This window comes from Syngnathoides biaculeatus, chromosome 3 (assembly GCF_019802595.1).
Source record: "Syngnathoides biaculeatus isolate LvHL_M chromosome 3, ASM1980259v1, whole genome shotgun sequence".
NCBI lineage: Eukaryota > Metazoa > Chordata > Actinopteri > Syngnathiformes > Syngnathidae > Syngnathoides > Syngnathoides biaculeatus.
This window is the reverse complement of record NC_084642.1, coordinates 4,117,130-4,138,090: the sequence shown is the minus strand read 5'-3', so window position 1 is coordinate 4,138,090 and position 20,961 is coordinate 4,117,130. Positions and strand designations below refer to the sequence as shown.

Genomic DNA, 20,961 nt, shown 5'->3' with positions numbered 1-20,961 from the left:
TGGAGCCTGCCGCAGATCTGTTGCATTCTTTAACGAGATCGCTGTAGACACATGTTACAGGAGGACGGAGTCTCCATCCCGCCCGCTCCCTCCATCCCCTTGTCTTGCTCACGCCTCAGCAGTTTGACTGATGGCTGGAGACCCGCGTAAAAGTGCCTGAGAGACTGAATATTTGAGTGGTAAAATAATGCCACTTGATTTACTGTGTAATACAAAAGCAGTGCTTTGTTTCGCTCTCACACTCCATTGAGGACAAGGCGTTTGTTGCACTCCGGGCTCGGGGCTTTTTGGGCGCATGAATAAAAAATGCGCCGGAGGGTCACCCACCCCCCACCCCATCCCCGACCGGCGCGCATTCGCACACGCGTCTTCCCCTAGGAACTTCCTCGGTTACCATTGTAATGCACATTCTGAACATTTTGGATATAATGACAGGAAAGTAGGTGAGACTCAAAGGGGGCAACACATGCAAGCACACGAAAGGACAGAAGCATTAAAAGGCAGACGGACAGACCAACCAACCGGCAGAGGTTCCAGGCGGCTACCTGACTCAGTCGGTGAGCTTGTTTGTTCAGGCCGCTGAGACGCATGACATGAACTTAGGCCACCTTTGCGAAGGCCGACATCGGCCACAGTGCGCCAGTGTGTGCGCGTGTGGATGGGAAACACTTGAACAGACGAGTAAATGTTTGCCCCTCATCTCAGACACTTGAGGGAGTTTCAAACGCACCTACTGTAAGGGACTATTCACTAGTTGAACTTACTTCATTTGTAGTGTGGGGTCTTTTATCGAAAAGTCCCCCCCCGGAAATGTTAAAATGAACAAAAGCAAATATATCATCGAGGACTTTTGAAAAAGCAAAATAAAAGAAAAGAAAGTATTCTCTTTTTAGTGAATGCATGAATGCTGAAATTATTGTTGGGCTTTTTTTTTTTTTTTTTTTTTTTGGCCTGGGTGTAACCCCACTGCTTGGGTATCTCGGGGTTTGGCCCAGACTCCAAGCAGGCACAGTTCCAGGTGGAGATGAGGGATTAGGGACCCCAACGCTTGCTCCGGAAACCTCAGGCACTCAGGTTGAACGTTGTAGCACAAGTGCACTCTTCCTAATTCGGAACTTCTTCTACTTGAAGAAACAACACCACTTTTTTATTCATTTGATATTGATAAAGTGTCCTTTTCTCACTGTGCAGCAGAGTCATGTCTTCCAAGCAAGCCACGTCTCCCTTTGCCTCTGTGGTCGACGGAGATGATGCCATGAGCCAGGACCACTTGTCTTGGGAAAAAGAGGAGCCGGCCGACGCCCACTGCACACCGCAGCTGCCGCTGCACAATCTGCTCCATGGAAAAGCCCATCCTGATGAAATCCAGCCGCTGAGCAGCGTGCCTCCGGAGAGCGACTGGGACAGCTTGGTGTCTGCCCAACAACGCATGGTGAGGCACAATACAATAAATAATACGTACGGCCCGCGCCGAGGCTGACTAAGAACCCGTACAAGACTTGACAGCAAACAAGCCAGCGCGTGATGTTTTTTTTCCCCCCGACATATAATATGATTTTGATTCATGGAAAATAAAAAAAGAATCAATGCAACCCTTCTTTTCACCATCTGTCTCCTTTAATAATTCTTTCCTCTGCTTGGTTAAGTTCCAGATACTTGTTAAGACGTAAAGCCACTGATGCACGTAATTTAGCGTGTTTAAGATTTTCTTTATTTTCCTTCAGTATTGAGCATGTTCATGCACCTAAAAGTTGCGTTTATTTTGTTTTCAAATATCTTTGAAAATTTCCGTAGTGAGACTGATGCATATTTATAAAAGCCAGTCAAACAAAATAGCTTCCAATTTTTTAGAGTATAGTTGTACTTGACAGTGTTACTCAGTTCCCTTTGGTGTCGCAGATCCTGTCTCAGTAGACCGTCATTGTCCCCGGCTCGCACAATGAAGTCGATAGTCTATCCATAGCGCCAGCCCCTCGGAGCAATGAAGCCTCTGAGGTCCTCGTGTAAGCGGCTCTGCCAAATAATAAAGCATCTTCTATTCGCAGCGTAAACAGAGGAACTTTTCCCTAAACATGAGCAATGACACAAATCCCAACTGCACCGCGGCCAGCAGACTTGGCCTTTTCCGCTTCCCTTGAGCTCGCATTCTTGTTGCTATAAAAGAAGCACGCCTCGTCCTCGGCAGCCGGGTGCTGTTCGCCGGCCGGTTGCGTCAAAGCTAAATCTGCAGCCGCTCTCTCCGTATGCTGTCGATTCTGAGTGTGTCGCTACTTTGATGTAAAGTGGAGTGAAGGGCAGGAGCGGGCACTTGCGAGCTAGATGCACACAAGAGGCAGGTGGTTGTCTTTGACAGACGGCGGAACAGGAAAGACACCCGGAGGGCCTCTGAAGTAGCGCTGCAGGATTTGCAGCGCGGCGCATACACCGTGCACACGCGCGCATGTGAAATTGTTCAGCGTGGAAATCTAGGGAAGTGAGTGGAATCTGTGGTGCAGCAGTAATTCAAGCGTAATCAAGCCTTATAAGGTGAGACACAACAATACTGTATAAGCGTCATATTCAAGTGAAAAAAAATCAAGGTTCAATGAAGGTCCGAACACTGAAAAATAGTTTGATTCGAAACAGATAATGTCGCGATCGAAGGTTGAACGTTTCATGCAAACAACCGAAAATGAATTGCCGGAAGCCGAGCGAGTCGAAACGAGGTTCCGCCAGAGAAAAGTATCAAAAACGAGGCGCGACACAGAGGAGAAAATAGCAAGGCATAAGGCGAGAGGAATGAGAGTGTGCTGATTACCTGACTCCACTGCTGTGCCACGCGTCTGCGGAGGCTGTGCCCTGAACCCGTGCCAGCTGATTAACCCAGCACTCCTCCGCTAGCCTCAAGCACTCTCCACTGCCTCTGCCACGCTGCATAATCATCCAACACGAGGTTGGGAGGTGCACAGCGGGTTCGGTCAGTCGCGCCACCCTGGCGCTTGGTACCGGGGCCGCCCGACACACCGCTGCAACTCTGCCTGGGGCTTAACATGCCACACGGGGGATGAGGAATTGGCGCTACTCCGGTTGACTCGCTTTTATCCATCAAATCCAAATCTCGTCCGCCGTTGATTGAACCTCACATCGTACATTTCCGTTCCTCACCGCGAGGGCAAGTGTTTAAATCACGGCTAACTGTTCCCCTGCTAAAGGCAGCGGCTCCTTGCTGCTTAGCGACCTTCTGCTCCACAAACCCATAATCAACGCCACCTTCTGTCATATGTAGCGCTCAGCCGTGTGCCGACAATAACCTCGCATCTGCAGCGCGTTGCTCCCGTCCAGCTACATCCCGAACCTCCGCGCGAGCCCGTGGACGGGGAGAACTTAGCCAGACGCTGCGAGACGAGACCCCAAGTTAAATGCTAAACCATGCGCAGGTGGGACTGAAAAACAACAACAGCTTAAGACAGGACTCAGATTTACGACCTCTCCGGGCACGCAGCTGAGAGTAGGTCTGCACTAGAAAATGAAGAAATGACACAGCAGTCACCGGAACACAAACGCGCACTCGTGAGCAATTTGGTGAATTAAAATTGGGAGGTTTTGCTGCGGGGTCTTGGCAGCTGAAGTCAAAGAATATTATGAATGCGTTATTATTTCGTCTGTTATCCACGCCAAATCCTATTTGCAGCTAGTTCCATAGAAGACACAATAAGATACTGTATGAAATTAAGACAGAAACCACGTACAACGGTCTGTCCAAATCGCTGTGCACAGCACCGACATTGTGTCAAAAACCTCCAAGGAAGAGCACAAAATCCACTCATCTCTTGTCGTTGTCCTCTCTCTGTTTGCCACGCAGGAATCGGACAGCAATAAAGTATGTTCCCTGTACTCCTTCCGCAACAATTCCACTTCCCCGCACAAGCCCGAGGAGGGGGCCCGGGAGCGAGGCGACCTGCTGAGCGCATCAGCGTTCGGAACTCCGGAGCGCCGCAAAGGAAGCCTGGCAGACGTCGTGGACACACTCAAGCAGAAGAAGTTGGAGGAGATGACAAAGACAGAACAGGACGGTAGGGCTCCCCTCTCCCCGTTTGTACTGTCGGACCAGGGAAAACGCTGCCAAGGAGGCGGCTTGTCGAGTCTCTTTTCCCGTGATACCTGACCGTCCTCTTAACTGGCCCCCGTGTCGACGGCATGCGTCAGCTCTTTCTCAGGCTTTTTCCACTTTCTCAGGTCAGGTTTTTTCAAATGTGATATAGAACGCTTCATTGCCAATGAGATAAAACTTTGAGGACTGTGTCCTATCTGAAGACATCTCCCCATGTGGGTGTCTCCCTCCCACAGCCTGCAGTGTCCAAAGCAAACGGTGGCGAATGAAGCAAATATTTGAACAGGCTGCAGAAACGCATCCCCCTTCTTAATTAGGGCCGGGGTAATGTAACTATACCCAATCAAATGTTGAACCCTCTCGGGAACGCATGTGTCTCATTTAGCGTCTGGGGAGCTCTTAGCTTAAGCACTTCATCAGATGAATAAATTAGACCACTGTTAGCCCAAAAATAATTTCCCACTTCATCTTTTAAGAGTTGGTTTGGAGGTCCCTTATTTATTTAGTTATTTATTTATTTATTTAGTTATTTTTAATACACGAGACCGGAGATGCGGGACTTATAGGTGAGATCAATCTGCATGTATTGAGATATGTGACAATTTGCCGAGAACCGGAAACAAAAGCCATTCTTCCCCAGTGTTTGGACAGATTATGCTTCAACCGGTACGTGTCTCATCGAGTTGATTTTCACTCTGAGCTTTCGCCGGCAATGCCAAGCGTCATGGTAATGAACCCCAGCTGGTGGAGCCTGGTTGCTGCGGTAAATTTAAATGGTCAAGTGCATCTTGTGATCCGGGACCGTATGTTGATGCAGCGAGGAGAGGGTGCGTTGGGAGTGCCATACAGCTGTTTTAATCTCCTGTTAATAATGGAGACTTGGTGCGCCTCATGCACTGTCCAAAATGAAGTCCCCCCGTCAGAGGAAATTAGTTTCTGAGAAGGAGAAACGGTACGAGATAAGAGCGGCACAAAGTTCGGAATGCTGTTCCCGTGCCGCAGGAACCGAGAGTCACTCAGTTTTGGAGAGTACTTGTGGAAGCTTCTGCGGCGATGCTCAGTGATTACTGCAGAAAGGAGGAAGAAGCACCCTCCAGGCAAAAGGGAAGGGGGAGCAAAAATCAAATTGGTACCTCTTTGTTTACGGAAAGAGATATGGCTGAAGATTGAAAAGGGCAGGATGGAGAGACCACAAGAAGGTTAGCGAAGCCATTTGTTGTCTTAATGACATTGCTAATGTGCCGCGAGCAACAGATGAGCTAAATATAGCGCTTATCTAAGCAGGACAACTGTTGTGTCCGATTCTGCCGCTTTGGTTGTCCGCGCGATGGGGATCGCCGAGGTCCTCGGAGACCGTTGGCCATCTGCTCACCAATTCTTCTTGGGATTCCCTCGCCTGGTCAGAACACCTCATTGTCCTCGTGGAATTGGGATTACGCGATGACCTCAAGAACTCTGCATAAGAACATTCTCAGTGTCATTTGTAAGAGTGACTTAACGCCGCCGAGCCTCACAATGAGTTTTCATCACTCACCCCGGAGAACATTGACAACAAGAACCACGCTGCTCGGTATTGTACAAACGACATACTATCGAGGGAACATTCCTCCATATCTATATTTTTACCCTTTTGCCCCCTGTATCCTTCTCGCCTTCCTTTCCATTGTGTGTCCTTAAAGTGCTTTAAGTGCTTGCGACCGCGCTAATGAATGAAAATGTCCTCCGAGCGGCGAGGACCGCATTTAGTCCAATAGTCACCTTTGCTGTAAAAGCCCTATTAGGCACAGTTGCCAGCAGGGCTAACGATTGTGCCCCATGTTTACCGTACTTACTGGCTATTGTAAAGGTATTATTTACGGGAAAGTGTTCAGACAGCACTCATCAAGAGTTAAAAATGTCAGGATAGAGTAGAAGGGGTTGGGGTGAAGGAAAAATAGCCACCATTATAAAAAAAAGTCAAGGTGACCGTGGTTCACATGCAAGTAGAACCATTTTATACGTACAATGTACTCATGTAAGGCCGAATCAATACTCTGCACGTCAACGCAAAAAAAAAAAAAAAAAACAAATACTTGTGTGGGAAATTTTGATCGTTTCAAAATACAAGAACGAGTAATCTTTTCTTTGATTATCCTTTTGTTGAGTAATAGTCAGAAGGTGTGGCAAGTCCAGTATGCTGAATTAACACTTTACATTTTTTCAATTGGTCGTTTCAACCGACCCAACAGCCAGAACTTTCCCAATTTCCAAGAAACTATCGTAAAACTGAACCGGATAACATGCGGCTCAAGGTCAAGCAGATTGTCAGCATGGATGCTCATTAGACTGCTGTTAGTTGGCAGTGTGGACTTCTTCGTCTTTGACCCCAACCCCCCACCCCCCCCCTCCAAAAACAAAAACAAAAACAAAAAAAATTAAAAAACAAAACAAAACAATAGCAATATGGACTGGACTGCGACTTCAAGCATTTGAGAAAATAATACGTTAAAGCAGACGTGAATTGGTACCAGCGTTGGGCGAGAAACTTGAAAAATATAATGTACTACATGTGTTACAAGTTTTTTTTATGTTAACTGAGGCTTCACTGCACTGAGAAATGTAGCTAAGCTAAAGTAAAACGACAAAAGTCGCTAAGATGATTTTGTGAGTTTTCTCTTTTGGTATACAGGAACACGTCACTCTAAAATCTTTGGCTAATCCCTTCTCACAGCGACTGCAATATCAACGTGATGATGGGACGAACGTGCACTGTGTGATATTAACGTAACTGACCGGTGCGTACTATACGAATTATATATTACACTTGCAGATGTGGTCGGCATTGTCCTATGGCGATGTAACGTTTTGTTGCCTACTTGCAACCCACATCGTGTTAAAAGTACGTGAGCATACTTTAAGCAAGCCGAGCACGGACTTCCTTCCCTGTCCTGAGCACCGGTGACCACCAAAACAGGTCCACCCCCCTCAACCCCTCGTTTTTTTCATATAATACAGTTTGCGCGATCGTGTTGTCATCCCGACGGTAACGAGTGTATCCGCTCGCATTTGAGTTGACAAGACGAAGCCCGATGATCGTAAAAAATGGAATGCAGCGGTATCGGAATACAAGATTTTACTGCAGTAGTGTGGCATAGTGCAATCGTGAAAGAGCAAATTTGTTTTATAGTCTGATCTGCGCATGACTCGTCGTCGTTCCGCAGTCTTCTCTCTCCCATGCAGTTTTTTTTTTTATTTTTATAATTTTATTGGCCATCACATATTTACAGTTCTGGGTCAAAAGAAACACACAAAAAACTATACAAACACTGCTATATAAAAATAAACTAGCTTTTGGATTCAGATGTACTGTGCATGACGGCGACGCGGAGTAAATTCTCTCTCGGGGCTGATCAATGACGTCACTGATCGGATCGGCGAATTTTGACATCCAAACCGGTTAGCAAAATATCCCAATTATTGGTGTCAAGTCTACTGTCCGACGCCGCTCGTTACCTCCGTCGAGCACAGTACGGTGTGCACCGCACGCGTGTCTTACCTCTCCGCCTTGATTCCCCACGCTGCTAATTGTACCCGTAATCCCCGGTTGAGGATTATCACTGCATAATGACGGCGCACTGGTCATCACGCTCGATTACGGCGGGCGTGTCGCGCGACGCGGGGCCGCGGGAACGCTTCGGGAGGACGGAGGGGAACGCTTCGGGCGCCGATGAGCGCCGATCAACTCTGTCGCAAGACTCCCTCCGAGTCCGCCCGCGGCCTCAGAGGAACTTGAATGCAGGTGCGACGTTACAGGAGCTAATTTCGTTCGTTTGGAATAGCAGGAGAAAATGCGGCATACATTGAAAACTATATGGGCTATGCCATGAAATACAGTGGCGGTGATAAAATGTTGCTTCCCATCCCCCAGACAGACTGATGCACTTTCTCCCCTCCTCTCCCGGTTCCCTCCCTTCTCCCCTCTCGTCTCATCCCAGCTGCCGTGTCATCTGCTTCTGCTTTATCCCACCTAATTAATAGGAATCTTTGTTATAATGATCTGAGCATGAGCCTCCGACTGCATGCATATGCAATGAGGCTCGGAGAACCCGGTTGCCTTGGTTGCAGAATTTCGGGGCCCTTCTTCAGCCACGTAGACCGCTCGTGTTTCCTCCGGGTGCAGCATCCCGCCGCCGAGGTCCGGGACCTTCCTGGCAGGACTTGGGCGCGAACTGGCCAAGTACCAGTCAAGCATTTTCCCATCCCCTTTAATAATACACTGCTCTTTTTTTTTTTCTTTCATCGGGATCTTTCGGCCACGGATTTTGATGGCGTTAATCTGTTTGATTAAATACTTGGTACAAGTTTATTTCGGCTACGGCGGGGGTGGCCTCACGGTGTTTCTTTTTTTTGGGGGGGGGGTGTGTGGGGGGGTACACGCTTGTGTGTTCTGTCTTGGCCCGCGGCACGGTGCGCCTGCCCAGCCGAGCGGCGCTCTGGTCTGTCACTTTTGTTTGAATAGGTAATGCAGATCTGTTCAGGCTGAAGAGACATGAGCTGGAATCGCTTGTTAGGACATATGATCAAAAGCTGCTCTCCGCTCTCTGCCAATCAACCCTCTTGTCGCCCTGTGAAGCAGACGTTAAATAGATTTTTCGGCTGTACGGCGCAGGCCGCCTGCCAGTATGACATTCGAACTGAAAAAAAAAATATATATATCCCACTACCCAGCCCCTCGGTTTCCCCTCATCTCATCTTGTCATCCTGTTGCCCTTCTACGGTGACGTACAAGTTCTGTATCTTCTGTGATCACGTTTGTAACCCAAATCATATGTCCCTATTGAAATGAATGGAAATGCCATTAATTCGTTATAGAGGAAAAGAAATTGAATTGAACAGCTTTTCTGTAAGTCACTTGCATCTCACCGGTGCAGCTATTTTTTTGTACCGTGTCTTAACGTCCACATCGCTTCATCCAACCTTTGTCTTGCGTTTTTTTATTTTTTCTCTGTCGGCCTCACTCTCTGGTGACAGAGTTGCTCCTGTGCCAGGCGAAGGATCGGAGCCCGGGGCTAAGCGGAGAGCGCACGGGCTAAACAGAGTGCCCGGTCCCCTCCTGAATTATGTATTTACTATCTGTTCCACAGCAGAGCCCCCACGCAACACACGCAGTCCCCGCAGGTTTCGCGTCGCACAAGCGAAGATATATACAGTAGATTTTGTTTCCCCTTTCTGCCGCTGTCTTGGTCATCCACATGACAAAACAAGCAGCTGCTTCTTCAATGTGCCATTCTTTGCATTCAAGATCACCTTCCCCACTTCTCATATTCCGATTAGTCAACAGTAGCAACTGCTGGGGAGCATTCCAGGGGCCATCTTCCTGGGTTTCAGCTGTTCTGCGTACCCCCCCCCCCCTTTGCACCCGCGCAACACAAAACTCCCATTGTGATCCTGGCGGTTCTGCCCGCACAGGAACCCCTTGATAGGAGGAAACGGGTGTTTCTTCCAGACAAACCACAGCCAGAGTTACACAGAGGCTTGTTTGTACGGGGGTGGGGGGGGGGGGGGCGCTAGGTATAGCTCGTCAACCGCATATCAAGTCCGGTTAATTATATCGCCGCTCGCGAACGGGGGCCTTGTGTTTTGTTTCGCGAAGAAAAATAGCCGGCGTATCACTTTGACTGTTTTATTTGACACGGCAGCATTTGGAGAGGCGCAGTGATGTCGAAACGCTGACACATAAGAAGGCAGAGGCCATTAATGCTGCTATATTTGTCAGGAGGCTGCGAAGGCTCCTTCTCCATTGAATAAATAAGAGCCGGCCGGAGCCAATGGAACGCCGCTGACAGGGATGGGGAGCAATCGAACCTGATATTGTTTTTTAGCGAAGAGGAGGAGGTGGTGGTGAAAATTAGGGAGAACGGTGCTTATGCGTATTACCGTGCAGTAAGTTGTGCCAGCTCACTGTCGCCGCCCTAGCCGCGGCATTGGCCTGGCCAACATTGCGCACATACGCGCAGCGCCACAAAAGAGCCGGTGTCATCTGACCCGGGGGGGATCAAAATAGTTGACATGTAACGCACACCCTGGGCGCACACGGCCTCCGCGACTCGCTAATGATTTCGGAGCACGTCGCGGGCTTGTTCTGTAAGTCGCAGGTACGTCAGTCATGCGGCGCGCAGATCCGCCTTGACACCAGCAGACATGACAACGAGTGTACTTGCGGCCTATTAACATATTTGCATTGTTTTCCTGCTCCGCGCAGTCGTGCGTGTCAAACACGGCGAACAAAGGAGACTCTTTAATCTGTCGGGATGAAACAAGTGTTTCCTCCCACTCTGCGTTTTTTTATTTTGATTTTTCTCCCTCTGCTTGTTACGTGTGCCAAAGAGATGGCATGAGCGTGTCAGACCAAATGAAAAGAAATATGTTTTATTGCACCGCAAAGCCTGAGTGGCAACGGCTGTAATTATCTGATAAATGTCGTCTACCTTAAGACGTGCGCTCCCGTTTTTTGGTTGTTTTTTTTTTTGCCCACCGCTTAATAGGCTTTGATGTCAAATTATCAGATGGGATATGATCAAGTTCCAATGATGAGTAGCGGACGTTAAAAAAAGTGGAGGTGACTTTGCTGGCACAGCACGTGACTTGAAATTCGCACTTGAAATTATAATATTGGAAAACGAAAAAGGATGCACCCTAAATAGTAACAATGAAAAGTATGGGGAAGTAATTTTTTAAATTTTAATTTTGACCTGAAAGAATATTTTTGCAGCTTTTTTCTTGCTGTGAAACTCAGAATAAATTTAAATTTCTGTCCTTTTTTTCAACACTGAATCGCATAACTCACATTTTTTAACAAATTTCTGTGCATTGGTCCATCTCAATGAACTTTGATTTCTTCATGTGAATGTTTTTTTTTTTTTTTATTAATACTGAAACTCCTTACTTGGATAACAAGATTGAAAGTAACAAACGTGAGCTTTCAAGCATAGAATTAGCACATAGATTAAATACAGCAACTGTGTTGGCAAGTTACAGCGAGGTAACAAAAAAAATCAAATGAAACAAATAATATTGGAAAGAGGGTTGAGCCCAGATTTCCTTCAGAATTCAAACACTATGGAATATACAGAAAATTAAATGAATGAACTTCCTTTTGTTCTTCCGGTGGCCTGCAAAGGATCTGAATGACGCAACTTCCTGCGGACCACGTGAAAAAGTCCACTTTTTTTTTTTTTTAAGTAAAGGAAGTCGTGTTAGCATAACAGGTTCAATGGAAACGACTTAAGTGTGAATTTAAAGAAAATATCTGCTTTAAAAAAGAATAATACATTTTGGGTTCAGCTGGGATAAGGAGTAACAAAAATATGTAAAAAATATAACATTTCTGAAGGAATCTAAGATTATATTGCATGGTAAAGTCAAATTTTAGGAAGTGGGCAAAGACACCAAATCCAATTTTTCTAGTTTCAAAGTAGTTTAAAGGAATTGTGTAAATTTTATTCAAATCGCATGACACTTAAGTTAACAAAATGTCTTTGACGGGTAATTTATTTGTGCACTTTATTTCCTGGGAGGCAGCTGGAAAGAGTTGGCGTCACAGTTCTGACGTCCCGGGTTCGATCCCGGACCCGCCTGTGTGGAGTTTCCATGTTCTCCCCGTGCCTGTGTGGGTTTTCTCCGGGTGGGCACTCCGATTTCCTCCCACATCCCGAAACCATGCTACATTAATTGGACACTAAATTGCCGCGAGGTGTAATTGTGAGTGCGACTGTTTGTCTCGATGTGCCCTGCGATTGGCTGGCAACCAGTTCAGGGTGTACCCCGCCTCCTGCCCGTTGACAGCTGGGATTGGCTGCAGCACTCCCGCGACCCTCGTGAGGATGAGCGGCTAAGAAAATGGATGGATGGACTCTATTTCCTGAGGCTGCAAATTGCAACTGCAATGGCCCTTTTGCTGTAAAAAAAAAATCAATTTGGCGCCGCGCGTTTTTCCGTGGCCGCTGGGAAGGAATTGCGAGCTCGGTCCACCGCGAGACACAAAGCGGTCCGTCCGTCCATCCGTCCGTCTCGGTCGCTCAGCGAGGCTGAATCTCCCGCGGGGAGGGGACGGGCAGACCGCTTCCGTTGTGGATGAAGCCACTTGAACAACTGCACATTGACAACGTCTCAAATGTGACTTTGACGGAATCTCATTTGAATGTAGATAAATAGAACATAGCGCAGCTTTACGGAAGGATTTATTGCTCGGATAATGCGTTCAAAATATTACTTGTGGTATGATAATACACTGATTTGGGCGCATGCATTAATTATATCACCAAAAAAAATATTGGCCTTTGGCCTCGCGCTACGGTAAACAGAATCTGAGCACGCCGAGCTCTGGCATCGCCGTCGACAAACTGAGCTGGAAATGTAATCATTAACCTTAAACTGCCTATTAAAAGCGAAAATGAACCCCGGCAGAAGCAAAATCCACTCACCTTGACACGAGTTACTTTTCTAAAGTGAAATGATAATGTAGCGTTGAAATGCGAGAAGGCGCCCACGCGGCGCAAACTTTCAAGTATGTACAGCTTTGTCACTTGTTGTACTACATACAAGTGGCAGCCGCTGGCTCCGTGTTGTCATATCATTTGTTAAATTTTATTTATTACTTTATTACCTGATGTTTCGGTTCAGTCTCGCAGGCGCGGTTTCCGCGGTTCTGATGACGTCGAGTTTTGGTGGCTCCACTGCAACTTCTACCGCATTCACGCGGATCCTATTAGTCCCTTTTTGTCCTTGCGGAGCCGGGCCGACGTTAATTTACTAAATATCGCCGAGCGGCCGTGATCACGGCGCTTCGCGTTTTCCCCTCGCACGTCTATTAACGCAGATGAATAAACGGGAATGTTTTCCCAGCATTGATTAGTTGGCGAGCGTATGTTTGACGGTTAAATTGCAGGGCACCCAAAAAAAAAAAAAACTCTCTGATGCAAGGCAGCCGGTAATTAATTTTTTGTACCAAATTATATGAATTTATTACAGTATGTGCACCCAAATGATTACTGACATTAAATAGGAATTATAAATTCAAATGGAGTCCGGGTAGCGACGATGATCGGAGTCGTGTGTACCGTACACACGTGTGCCATCGCACCTTGTCAGGTTTGAAAAATCCATATTTGCTTTTGTGCATTGTGCTTTATTTAATGGGCTTGTATTGACTTTTGACTTGAGGATTGTTTGAATCTGCCTGCTCGTCGCGCCGGAAATGACAAGCGAGCGTTGGAAAAGTTGATTTTGTCCGTGGCAGCCTTTAATGGGCCCAGTTCTTAAAAGTGACCTTGTGGGGCGGCGCGGCGCGGCGCGGCGCGGCACGGCTCCTTCCAGCTGCACACATGGCATCCATCGGGGGCACAATCACGCACAGTCCCAACACCTCAGGCTCGGACATATGTTGAGTTTTATTTCATTCTTCTGACATTAATCCTATTCACCAGCTGTTCTGCCAGCTGCCACTCTCCGGCTTAAGGGGAGATTGCAGTTTTGGGGGTTCCGAGTACCGGTTTATCTCGGCTCCTCGTAGGCTCTTCGCAAAGTTTTGATTGCGTCTTCTTTTTTTTCTCGCCCTCTTGCAACTTTTGTCTTTCTTGAGTTGAAAACTTCCCTTCGAGCTTTTTTTTGGGGCCGGAGGGAATTTTTTTTTTTTTTACACACGTCGAGAAGAGTTACTGCCGATGTAGTTTTGAGTCAGTGTTCACGTGTTGGCTGGTTATGACTCATTTCTTACTTTTTACATTATCTGAAGACTCTTGTCGTTTGAATTTGGAGATTCTGAACGCAGGACAGGTTTGAAGTCCAAACGACCCGCAAAAACTGAACACTATGCAGTTCTCAATTGTTAAGGGTTAGCGTTTATCATTTTTTCACCGTTTCAGTTTTCCTTACTTTGAAGGAATTTGCTAAAAAGGTTAGGGTTAGTTGTCAGTTGTTTGTGTGCACACATCACCGAGAGAAAAATGTGTTGGTGTGGGCACATTAGAGCGCCTCGTTGTCACGGCACGAAAGAGCTACACGGTAAACCCGGTGGGATATATTCCGGGAAATATTTTCGCAGCCAAAACATGTAGTTATGCACAGATATAAGCAAGATGCCGTAATTTCCAAAAATATCTTCAAAAAGTCAATACAGCGCATTATATTTAGGTATAAATGAAAAAATAAAAAATACAATCACATTGTATGGAATGTGTACAGGTACAAAGAGTTGTAAAAAAAAAAGGTATACATATAAATTTCGATATGATACTTGATGTCTTATGTTTAGTGAGATTTATAAATATTATGGTAATGTGCGCCACCAACCTGAAGTCTGAACTCTGACCTCCGTGGAGATGAGTTCTTTTGAAGTTTTGGCCAAAGATGTGTATCGTCATGGATTTTATGCACTAATATTGAATGCAAAAACATGTTCAAGTGAAAGAGTGGTAAATAGTTTACTCATTTAAGACCCTAATATGTGTTACCGACAGTATTAATAAAATGTTATGCCGTCATTGAGCATTTATTTGACGTGGTTGAGGGATTCTGTTCTGACAATTGCAGGGACCAGGACAAGCCTGTCCTGGGCCCGTCCTGAGATTATATTACGGCTACATCAGCACATGCACAATGATTATTTTTAATGATTGTTGTACGGACATTTTTTTTTAAAAAGCAATGCAAGTACAAACCTAACAAAATATAAATACAGATAATTCCCAATATTTTGAGCATATGGATTGCAGAAAATTGGTGGTGCGCATTGTACATTGGTAGAAGGGTTTTTCAGATTTTTTTTTTTTTAGGTTAACTTTGCGGGTGCGCGTGATACATCGGGACGCATTATACTCGAGAAATCACGGTATTTCACAAAGTATAATCCGTTTTTACACGATTTAGAAGTGGTCTTTGACTGATGAGCAGGGGATATTTTCAGAGCATTTAGGGGAGACGCCGCACTGTTTGATGATTTTGAAGCCTCATTTCTCAATTTTTTTAAATTGTAGGAATTTACTCAAGTTGTTAACAAGCCTCTTCTCCACAGTGTCAAATTTAGAAGACATTTCTGACACTTTACAAGGACTTTAAGAAGAAGAAAAAAACCCGTCAATGTGGCAATGCTCAGCACCGCTAAGCACGGGCCCATCCATCACCCGCCGTCAAACGGCATTCCTGGCCGTGGCCTCAGACTGTACGGTTATGATTATTGACATATCGGGTCCGACATAAGTCACCTTTATGCGCATTGTCTGGAAGCACACTCGAGTGTTCTCAATGTCATTTCTGCTGAGGTACGAGCGGGCGGGCCGCAATGAATTGATCATTGCTCACTGCTCACTTTAATAATTCAAGCCTGATTGCCGGCGAGTGCCGCAGTAAAATGGATTGGGAGAAGTCACATGCCGCCGGGCTCGGGAGGTGAAGCCTCCCGGGAGCGCTTCATTCATATACGCTTGATAGACACGTGTATTTAGAGGGGTCGGGGTGGCGCCTCTGTGTATACGGCCTCCTCCAAATGGCCAGGTCACCGCTGCGGGATTAACACCTTGCTCGCTCGGAGGCACGGGGAGAAGGCGGCGGTTACGACGCACCGTCCGGGGGAACGCGCGACAATAACAACAACAAAAAAGAGCGCAAGTGAGTGGATAAAACACCTCTTAGGAATTGAAGAGGAATTTGCAGTGGTCTGAGTGTACAAAAAAAAGAGTGGAGTAAAGATTATGTAAAGACAGGTCTTTATCAGGGGCCCTCGAAAGTCTCGGAAAAAAACGATTCATACAGTTTCACGTGCCTTAAACACACCACCTTAATCCAGCATGGTAGGAATGACTTCTCTTCCCTCCCTTCTCATGCAATGGACTATTCCATTTTACGGTGCACGCGCAGAGCAGATTTCAGGAAGGTGGTCGCGATTCGCAAAACAAACCTGCGCCTTGTGAGGAAAACGAAGCCGAGTTATCACGGTGGCATGCAAGAGAGGAGAAGGTGACGGGAAAACTGTTTTTTATTAAAACTAGCAGAGGTCTCAACCTTTTTCACGGTGACAGCAAATGCGCAGGACCGAAAGCTGCAAGAGCGAGTCGTCGATAGTGGTAGCGCTGCTGTCAGTGTCAGTCGAGGGGATGCAGTAGGGATGAAGTGGAGAAGGATCGGCATGATCCAGTGATACAATAAAACAGTTGAAATGAAAAATGACATTAAGCCTTGAGATGACTTATTTGTCAGATGACATCCTCAAGTATTTTAAAAAGAATTATCGAGTGGAGAAACATATTCAGAATCTTTGCAGTAGACTGATGCGGATACACGGTGCGATTTCGCCTTGATCCCTCAAAGTTCTCAGCGGATGAACATGAACACTGAAGCAAATAAATCATCAAGAAAACAAGCTATCATTTTTTAATTTAGAAAATAAAATGAAAATTGATAAACAGTGCCGCAGATCACATCCAGCCGGGAAGAAAGCGGAAAGCGGCGGAGCGTACGAGAACCCGAGACGAGGCACATCCCGTTAGATGAGGCCCGCCTATTCTTAGCAAGCGTTTACGTGAGCCAACGGGATCCTCGCAAGGTGACGCTCACCGAGCGGAATAATGATTAGGTCTCGGTTAAGGTGCAGGTGCTCCACAATAGTCTGCCGCGTCTCAAGGAGGTGGACCTTTTTACTTATGCATGCCAGAACAAGTAATTACATCTTCGGAAGCGAGAATGATTTAACTGCAGTAAAAAAAAAAAAAAAACGGTGGAGGTTATTAAAAGTGTTGAAAACGAGGAAAGGTAATTGCCTGAAAATGAGCGACAACGCACCGTTGTACTCGGAATGCCTTTTTTTTTTTCCTTTCCTTCTTCTTCTCCTTTCCCCTCTTTAGCATCCGCATTGTGCGGCATCACCGGCGTGTGTAACCTATTGCGTTCCGATTGCTCCCTTGCAATTAGCGTCCTTTTTGTCTTCGCTTCAATGACGCCGTGATTACGGAGAGTTCAGGAGTATTTGTGGCACTAACAGCTGTTGTCTCGGGGACTACCGGCTGAATGACAAAAACATGTTTTCAGTCTGCATTTCACTTCCCAGCCCGCTTCTCGGTGATTATTATGTTTTATTTGCTGTGATGGTGGAGGTCTTGTTTTTAGTGTGTCTGTGATTAAGATATTCAAAGGCCTCCTGAGAGCATGTCACAGTCACCCCCCCCCCCTCTTTTCAAGCCAATCTCGACTTTTAAATTTGTTTCCCATCCAGTGGAGAGTGGATGGCAAATTACTGTAAATGTCAGCCTATCATTGTCTGACTGCCATTCACAGAAATGAGAGGCTGGATTCAATCTATCTGTCGTGCGAAATGCGCGCACACGAGAAGAAGAGAAGCGCTTTCAAAGGCGCCAGCAGCCACCTTATTTTACACGGGCGCACGATAGAATTCGCCGAATCACCCATTCACTTACACATGAAAATGTCAATAAAATACACGGACTGTATATTTTAAAGAGATTCATGAAATGGTATTGATAGATAGATACTCCTTAATACACTACTTCCTCCTGAAGAAGCCCATTAATCCGTTCTCGTATTTTAACAGCTGATTTACTGTGAGCATGTGCGAGACATAATGTGTGCCATTCATCCAGCTCTTTCTCCTAAATCCATCTCTCTCTTCACATCCTGACTGAATAAGATTTTCGGCGTGTTTTATCTGTGAAGAAAAATAAAAGAAATATGGCTTCTGACATTGTGAAGCAAACCTAATTGATCTTTGTTTGTGGGGAGGCGAGGAACAGAAATAAGTAATCCAAAATGATGTCTTCTTGTCGGAAGAAATGCAATTGTAACCCGTAGTGAGTATAAAAAGTGTACCCACCCACGTTCATATGCGTTTTTTTTTTTTTTTTTTGGTGAAATATAGATACAGTAGATACCGCAACTCAACTTTTTTATTTTTTATTTAAAAAAATGTAAAATAATGTGCACACCTTACCTCAGAATTAACCAATCACATTCAAACTCTTCTTAAATAGCAGTGAGCACGCACAGGAAAATGTCAGAAAAAGCCTACTAGACCTTCTGAAATTGATTTGCGGTTAATCAGATTATTATTATTATTTATTTTTATCAATCTATCTATCTATCTATCTATCTATCTATCTATCTATCTATCTATCTATCTATCTATCTATCTATCTATCTATCTATCTATCTATCTATCTATCTATCTATCTATCATTATTTAAAGGATTGCAGGTGCGTGCTGATCCTAATTTAACACAAGTTTGAATGTGACACATAGTTATCAGAGGGTGTGCACACTTGTGCAGCCACAATATTTTGATGTCGCTTCTTGAAGTTATGTAAATGGTGAAAAAAAGAGAAATGCATTATCTTGGTTTCATTTTTCATGTCTATGACTGAACACCTGGCATTTAACCAGGGGTGTGTAGACTTTTCATCGTCACTTGATCAATGACAGCGTTTGTATTTGGGAACATTACAATGCAGTACAAAGAAGAAAAAAAAATGTTTACAGTTTGCTGCTAAAAAGCAAGAAGATATTTTTGGAACTGCAAGTACACTTGCAAGAGAAATGTTACTTGAACAGACTTGAATCGGCACCTTTTTGTTAGCTAGCAAAATTAATAATACTCTGAACAGAGAAGAAAGCATCTTTGGAATGCTTTTTTTTCCCCATTATTATTCCAATTCTCTGCTGTTTGTTTCCTTCACAAAACGATCCACCGATTTCTCTCCCCGTGTGCCGACTTTGAACTTCTGCTTGTGGTCAGTTTGTGGCTATTTGCGCCCGTTTCCACCCCCTCCCAAAGTTGGCGCCGCAGAACGCAAACGTTCTCGGGCTTTTCTTTCATTTAGCCCGCCACCCTCTGTTGCCATTGAGAAGAGACGCCGCTTAACGCGGAGGACGAGGCTGCAAATCCTTCGGAATATCCCCAACGGACCGTTATCCTCGACTTGTGGCTAATTTCTTTCGAGATTGCCCCCCTCTGCCAGTGGCTTTTTAGCTCAGCCGACACTCAAACGCGAGTATCGTCTTCCTCCCGGGAGAAACGGCGCACAAGGAGGGGCTCGGAATGTGGCGGCGGGCAGACGAAAACGCTTTCGTCGCCGACGACGCTTTGTATTCAAACACCCGTCGGCGACGTGTTCGGACGAAGCACTTTGTCGGGGCCCTTTTCGAACGTGGCGTTGTGCTGCGTCAACAAACGGAGCGAACGAGTTTACCCTTTTCCACGTTGGGAACGTTGAACGTTTGTTTGCTTTAAGACTGACTTGCACTTTGAAAGAATCTGAAGATTGCCATAAAACTTCATATTCATTGTGTTACGTCGATGTTATGCTGGTGGAAATGCGGATTGGTCAAGATCCCACAGTTTTTATAAGAAAAAATTAACACGCCAACAGCCAAATATGTCAGATTTCGGACATTTTTCGGCTAATACTAGCGCCATGATTCAGCGAGCAACCTGACTGGCTGGAATGATTAAATAATGCATTTCAAATTCCTGAATGGTTCATATTTCACTTGATATTATACACAACGGCGAGGCACGGTGACCCAGCTGGTAAAGCGTTGGCCTCACAGTTCTGAGGCCTCGGGTTCGATCCCGGACCCGCCTCTGTGGAGTTTGCATGTTCTCCCCGTCCCTGCATGGGTTTTCTCCGGGCAGTCGGGTTTCCTCCCACATCCCCAAAACACGCATCATTCATTGGACACCCAAAATTGCCCCTAGGTGTGATTGTGAGTGCGGCTGTTTGTCCCCATCCACCCTGCAATTGGCTGGCAACCGGTTCAGGTTGTACCCCGCGTCTTGCCCACTGACAGCTGGGATAGGCTCCGGCACTCTCTGCGACCCCTCGTGAGGATAAGCGGCAAAGAAAAATGGATGGATGGATTATATACAACGGACATGTTCAGCTTGACACCATCCAGCTACGCATAAATATAAATATATATTTTGCAACTAGCTAGTATTCTGGGGCTAATGTCATGAAAACATTCTTCAAGGGGGCAAAACCCCATAATGGCGGGGTGGACGCTAACTTCAGGGACACGTGCAAACCATGAGATCATGAAAAAACTGAATGAAAAATTGATTGAATAACCGATGACAGGGCAAAAAAGTACAAAATGAGGAAAACCGATTTTAAGGGACTCGTCGTTATCTTGGTACGTGTGCACATCTTTGGGCACTCGTAAGAAGAACTCAGAGTTTGATTATTCTGCTCCATTTTCATGCGAAAAAGCAATGAAATTCAAAGTATGATCAAAACAAAACAAAAATGACATTACATATTTCCAAAATATCTGTGCAATTATGCTGGGAAGGACAAATGCACCGAAGTCAGGCAACTTCAGAGCGATACAACAAATTGTGACAACGCTGCCTCCCAGGTACAGTACTTGGGTTTATTGACGCGCATACAACGGGGAAATATTCCTTTGTCTAGCTTTACGTCGACATATGACTTTGTTATTAATACCGCAAAGGGGGACTGGAGTGACTGCATCTTTTTTTCGCTGTTAAGTGTCACCCACATCACTAAGATCGCATAATGATAGTTTTGCGATGGAAGGTAAACATCGGGTTTGGCCCGTGACTCTTCACTTTCAGACTTGGAAAGTGAAAAAGTCTCTAGAAAAAAAAGGTTACAGGCATTTTTCCAGCGATACAGCACCATCCCCGGTGGGGACAATGCGACCCAGACAGGCTTAGCGGTCCAAAAAAGCATTCCCCCTCTCAATGGGAGCACGTCTTGGACACACACTCCCGTAGTTTTGTCTTGTATGTTGCTATCTGCGCTCGCCGCAGAGCGGAGGAAGGTCCGTGCCAGGCGTGGGTCCGCAGGGAGCGCTGGAATCG

General features: G+C 45.9%; 1 protein-coding gene across 3 annotated transcripts in view; it reads left to right on the top strand.

The window, feature by feature from the left end:
• The window catches only part of sox6 (SRY-box transcription factor 6), a 169,531-nt gene that overhangs the window by 52,862 nt on the left and 95,708 nt on the right, over positions 1-20,961 (top strand). For 2 of the 3 annotated variants that reach the window (XM_061813778.1, XM_061813777.1), the window contains exons 4-5: positions 1,192-1,432; positions 3,842-4,052. In XM_061813778.1, coding sequence (XP_061669762.1) covers positions 1,192-1,432; positions 3,842-4,052 — 452 coding nt within the window. The remainder of the gene's footprint in view (positions 1-1,191; positions 1,433-3,841; positions 4,053-20,961) is intronic. The other variant, XM_061813779.1, reaches the window with a different exon arrangement.